Source organism: Calypte anna, chromosome Z, assembly GCF_003957555.1.
Source record: "Calypte anna isolate BGI_N300 chromosome Z, bCalAnn1_v1.p, whole genome shotgun sequence".
Classification (NCBI taxonomy): Eukaryota; Metazoa; Chordata; class Aves; order Apodiformes; family Trochilidae; genus Calypte; species Calypte anna.
In genome coordinates this window covers 33,373,033-33,379,032 of record NC_044274.1, presented here as the reverse complement: position 1 = coordinate 33,379,032, position 6,000 = coordinate 33,373,033, and the positions used below count along the sequence as shown (strand labels likewise).

At 36.4% G+C, this 6,000-nt stretch overlaps 1 protein-coding gene across 1 annotated transcript in view; it reads right to left on the bottom strand.

Moving 5' to 3' along the window:
* Positions 1-453: 453 nt before the first annotated feature.
* Positions 454-6,000, bottom strand: part of FANCC (FA complementation group C) — a 65,965-nt gene continuing 60,418 nt past the window's right edge. Inside the window, exons 13-15 of the mRNA XM_008505886.2 lie at positions 4,811-4,982; positions 1,767-1,967; positions 454-597 (exon numbers count right to left, since the gene is read on the bottom strand). Of these exons, the coding sequence (XP_008504108.1) occupies positions 454-597; positions 1,767-1,967; positions 4,811-4,982 (517 nt within the window). The remainder of the gene's footprint in view (positions 598-1,766; positions 1,968-4,810; positions 4,983-6,000) is intronic.

Below are 6,000 nucleotides of genomic sequence, written 5' to 3'. Positions count from 1 at the left end.
TTCCTGAGAACATAGAGTGCACTAACCATGAATCATTCTCACTTGAGACCATCATTACTTTCACAAAACCAGAATTATAGAACTACCAACCAAGCAATTGGGTACAATTTGCTAAAAAAAAAATGTGCAGTTTGGAAGGAAAGCTCGTCCTCAGCCAGATAACTAACGAGGAGATGAGTGAACTGCTTTAAATCACATAGGTCTCTTGACAAAGCAGGTACTCATAACAAAATTTTCAACCATCTTCAATATTTACTCTTATGTTCTAAAAGGTTAATATTTTAAAACAAAAGTTTATTTGCATAAATATACAACGGAATACAAATTTGAGGGATATCCTTAAGTAGGTGTTTTTCTACCCTGGGTAACCTGCAATGCAAGACTTAATTAAAGTCTGACACCTGGATAAGGATCTGATTTATTGTCTTGACAAATAGATAGCATTAAAAAAATCTAATTTTTCAGAGTTACTTTTTGAAGAAGTTCATTCAGCAGCTTCACAGTCCTTTGGTTTTCTTCTCCATTACGGTTAATTCTGTATGCTGTACGGATAAGAAGACTACTAACTTCTTTGTTTGTACCAGTTGCTTCAATAATCTGAAGGCAAACAGAGAAGATAGGAAATAATGTAACTATGTTGGAAAGTGCTAAGAATCCTCCACTAATGCCTGTAATAAAACCACAGTTCTGTCCCTCACACTGAATTCAAAAGCAACTTCTGCCCAAAGTGCTTCTTTTCATACATCTTAGCGGAACTGAGCAATTTTGAGATTTCTAATGTTCTCTCAAATTTAAGTGAAAAAAATATATAAAGTATAAAAAGTTTTGTAAGGAAACACATGCTAGAGTGCTCTTGGCTCTTCTTATGTTGAAAAATGTTATGTCTATTTGGTCTGCCAGAAGGAATAAGCTAAGGCCAGAAGGAATAAACTAAGACAGGTTTCCAGTTCCCTGTGTCATAAAATTGGAGATAATAAAAGAACACATTGCTGTTGAAAGGAAGAAGCTCTGAAATGCAAAGACCACACACTAGCCCTAGGTCTGCCTTCACAGGAGGTTTGCACTTCTTAAAACAGCATGGTTTCATAGTTAGAGATGAATAAACTCCTAATATCATACTCAGTATTTAGTATTTAGTACTCAAGTATTTAGCTTGAGAGATGCAAAAACATTTTACTGTTTGCATCAGTGTATGTCAGGGGTCTCATCAACAGCAGCTTGATCCTGTAGCACACTTTCAACATTTTACTTTCCTCCCCTTCTGCTTTTTTCACATGCCATGTGATATTCTATCAGGTCTTCATTCTTTTTTTGTTTGTTTGTTTTTCTTACTTATCACACCGTTTTCCTAGCTGGCTTTGCTCTTCCTCATTAATGCTAATGTTTAATGACTACCTGTTTTACAGAGACTGTTCCATTATCTCTGCAGCAGCTCCATAATTAAGGGAGTGATTTATAACTGGGAATTGCAAAATGCTATCTATGCCAGGTGTAAATGTACAGAAGGCATACTTTAAGTTACTACTCAAACTATTTCTGCAGCTGCATAATCAGGGTAGCAGTCTTTTCATTGTGATCTTGTCAAGAGGGAAAATATTTTGACTGTAGGTGAAATAGATATGTTGGTAATAAAGTATAGTTGCTGTAGTTATGGTTTTCTTTAATTTTCTGTTTATTAAGAGGTAGGAACTTAAATCCAAAATAGTAAGTAAATAAATACATAAATAAATGTTTTACTTACAATGAAAAAAAGAAGAAATACTTACATGGTAAATAAATGCCTGGGCAATCGTATGTCCACCAGAAGAAAAGAGCAAAAAGTTGGTAAGAAGATGTGTTATAAGATGTGGGTTACAGCACTGCTCTATATTGGTTACACTGTGTACAGCAGCCTCCAGGTCTTTAACAGAAAGGACTTCACAATTGAAGAGCATCATTAGATGACTATAGACTGCTTGAGCTTCTACCTGTAGGAAACAGTTTGAAAGGGTGCAAAGGTCATACCTAGGGTACTTTTCCTTTGGATTTATTCACTAACAGGAAACTGAATCCTTGGTGGAAACTACCCAAACATGAAAAGAACTTGAATTTAAGCGGCAGGGAGAACAGGGAAGGAAGGGCTGTACACATTTCTTTTATAGTGATTCACAAAGACAGGAGTGGACAGAAGAGATTTTTTTTTACCTTTTTTTGGTCTTGCAAATTAACCAGGCAGGGCACCAAGCCAGGATTTGAAAATTTTTAATAATAAAAGGAAATGGAGAAAGTTCCTCAGCAGAACATGGTCAGATTTTTGCATTGTGGGAAAAAGAACAGACACTCCTCAAGGGCTCATTTCGGTGGTGCTGCTAGAAATCAATTAAATCCCCTTGCAATCTGACCTCAGCTGATAAAATGTTCTGATAAGAATGCAGTTTTTTCCTTCTTCCTGTGTTGTTTGCAACTTGCGTTTCTACCTTTTGCACTAGCCAATAAAAACTAATTTTTACTGGGAGTAGAAAACAGAAGATTTTGGCACCTAAACAATGGAAAAAGAACTATAAGCAATGACTGCAAAATATCCTAACAATAATTCTGTTCACTATACTAAAAATAAACTAAACAAACACATAGAAAAAACCCTAAGTGAGTAAGTGCAGGAACAATAGAAAAATATGCCACTGCAGACCCAAAGGAAAAGGAGACCCACCCATTTCTCAATTATGTTCATTAGTACAATCTGTATCACTCATTTGCCTGACCTTGCTTTTCTCCTCTATGCCCAACAATGCCACATAAAATAACCTGAAAAAGCTGCTATTCTTGAATTATGTCCACAATTACATTTGAGGCAAAAAATGGTCCCAGAACCCAAAGAACAGTAACTAGAATTCTGCAAGATTCTTTATCCCTGTGTGTATCCTATTCTTGCTGTGCCTCCATCCCATGTGCCAGAGAGTGGAGACTGATAGCAGCAGGATCTGTTCTGTCAGCTCACATACCTCAGGAGGCTCATTGTTAGTGCCCAATTTACTATGGCCAGCCTTCATGTTTTGTTTCTCCAGCATTTATAATTCTAAAGGTATGGAAGGAGTCCAACAAATTAATAACTATTGAAAAGAACATTGAGTCCTGCACATTGGAGTGAAGTCTAGTCAATAGCAAAATTATCGGTTTTTCCTCTTCAAATCAATCTAAGTCTATGTTTTCCACTCTTGCTGATACCTAAAGTGAGTAGCAGGGAGACAAAATCTTAAATCATCAATACATGTCTTTCCATACAAAAATATGCTGAATGAAAATCCCTCCAGCTTGGTATCTCCCAGAAGTTCCTTTCTCATCTAAATTCTTTACTGTGAGAAAGGTAGAGAGGTTAAGGTAGAAACCCTTCCATTTGACAGAGCTGAAAGCTAACCTGCCAAAGGACAAATTCAAAAGAAAAAGCAAGTATCTAACCAAAAGCAGAAACTTTGCTTGAACTGTGGAAATGCTTCTAAAGTAGCCTGAGCTGTGGGTAAAAAAAAGAGTTTTACTTGAACTAAAGAAAAGAATCATAGTGAACTGAAGTACTGGAGCTCTGGGAACAGATGAGCAACTGCATGGGCTGTCAGTCAAAAAGGTTTTTTCTCACTTAAATTTGACATGTTATAGCAGAGTAACAAACGCTGAGAACAGAAGACACACAGGCAGATTATTTTATATATGGGACAATGTGATTTCATTCTATGGCACTCAAGTTTGAACAATGTTTGATATATGGATCTGCACCTATAGTCTTTCAGTTTCAGTCACTCGTGTTTATTGGTTGGGTACTGCCTTCTTTCCAAAACTGAATTCTAAAACCCCCACTGCTTTCTTTACTCCACTACAACTCTAATGTAACTTTGCTTAGCTAACATCCCAACTCTGCTCCTAGACTCTAAGAAATGAAAGAAGAAAAAAATTTAAAAGTGATTGGGATGTGACTTTGCATTTGTAGTGCCACCTGGGTTGCAGAAAGTGAACAGAAGGCAATAAAATATTATACAACACAGTCATACGTAGTCCATTAGATATAAAACAAAGCCATGAAACAAAGCCATGATATTTTTCTAGCATGGTGTACTGAGCTGCATTTTGAAATCAACCAGAATCAGTTTTCAAATTAATGATAACTAGAGATGCTGCAGCCAGATTTTGAATCTGGGCTTTGTAGGCTTTTGGAGGGCTAGTTCAACCTTGTATAGAAGGTCTTAACTAAGGGCTTTCCATTTGCAGGCATACACAGACACACAGGACTACTCATGAAGTTCATTGCATGAGATTAGAACACCGCTCCCTTCTGTCAGAAACCTGGGCATGTGGGAACATAACAGACTTGTTACAATCCCCAAAATCAGAACAGGTATGTAAGAGAAACCAGGATAGGCAAAGTTAGGATTCACGACTCTGTCTGACAAGTATCTTTACTGTTCCAATTGCTCTTTTGATTTCTCTTGTATTTCCTTCTCAGAAGATGCCATAACAGAGGGATGCCACACAGTGATCTAAAAATTAGCATTCCTAGAGCTGCTTTACTCCTGATTAAAAGCACTCAAGTTATAGAAAGATAAGAAGGTGCTAATATATGTGATATGTTTTAAAAAAGGGAAAAATGTTTTCTAATTGTTATGAACAAAATCCACAAAACTTATTTTTCAAGTTCTCCACAGCAACACAATGACAAGGAGATGCAATACCTTCTCCAGTGTAGATCTTTCATTTCTCTGATCTGCACTATTTGTTTTATAGCAATATGATATAAATGGACTATTGACTGCTTACTGCTGCTTAGTATCACTACATTACCCACCATTGTTTGAGTTCTTTGTTGATTTTCATTCTGAGGACAGTAGTAAAATGCCAGCAGCCACAGCAAAGCCTTTTGGTCTACAGCAGCCTTCAGTAGTTGCTCTGCTGCAGTATCAATCCATTCTCCAAAACAAGTAACCAAAAACCAGATTTCAAAAAGGTCAGCAAGGGAACTGGAAAATAACAAAAATGCAGTTAAATATTTCTTGTCATTTAGCATTTTAAAATGTCTTAACAGCGAAGATTGCTGGCATGAAACTAAGTATTTTTAAGCTACTCTTAAAAACATAATGTCTCACTTGCTAAGCATACAGGCAGGTACTACTATATGTAGTCGTGATTAAATGAGGCACACCCAGTGCTACTGGCAGAATCATTTTGTCAGCAGAACAGATTATGTGTAACACTAGTTTTAAACAGTGACCAAAAAAAGATATTTAAAAATAATATCATAAAATGAAGTCATTGCTTATACTTTCCAGTTTCAGGATTCTCAAAACTTTAAATCATACCTCAAGTGTTATATATAAGGCATACTGTTGTCTTCTATTGTCTTCCAGTTTCTCTCAGTTGTTTTCCAGGGTTATTTACTGGTTTTGGCTAATTCATGATGCATATGTTTTTTGGTAAATCATGAGGACTTACATTTAAGAGAACAAAATATAAAGTTTTTAAAGATACCTATCTCCTGACTTTCAAAGTACAGGTCTCTTCTACTAAAAATCTGAAGAGTATTTACAAGTGGATTACAGCAGTAAGAAAAGAGAAAGCTGAGGAAGTACCATGGCTCATCTCTACACTTTTGCACATGTACTCTTCTAATGTTAGATAAGACTAAAGAAAAGAGAAATAATGGGAAATGCAAACTAATAGCAAGCATCTCTGAAGCAAAAAGGAAACTGAGCACAGGAGGACAGACAGAAGTACAGCTTGAAGGAGATTAAGAACCAGGAAAAAAATATTCATATTATATCTGGCAAAAAGTTTGAAGAATAAGAGATTTTTCTTGTGTTTTATTCCTGGGGATTCCAAGAGCTGCTGTGCCGCCCTTCCCAAGAAACTCCTAAGAGATCTTACATACTCCAGGAGTTGAAGTTGTCTGATACCATCATGTCATCTTGGGAACATGATAAGGTCATAGCTGGAATAAACTACTTTATCTTTAAGACTTTCTGCAGAAACAGGAGGTAG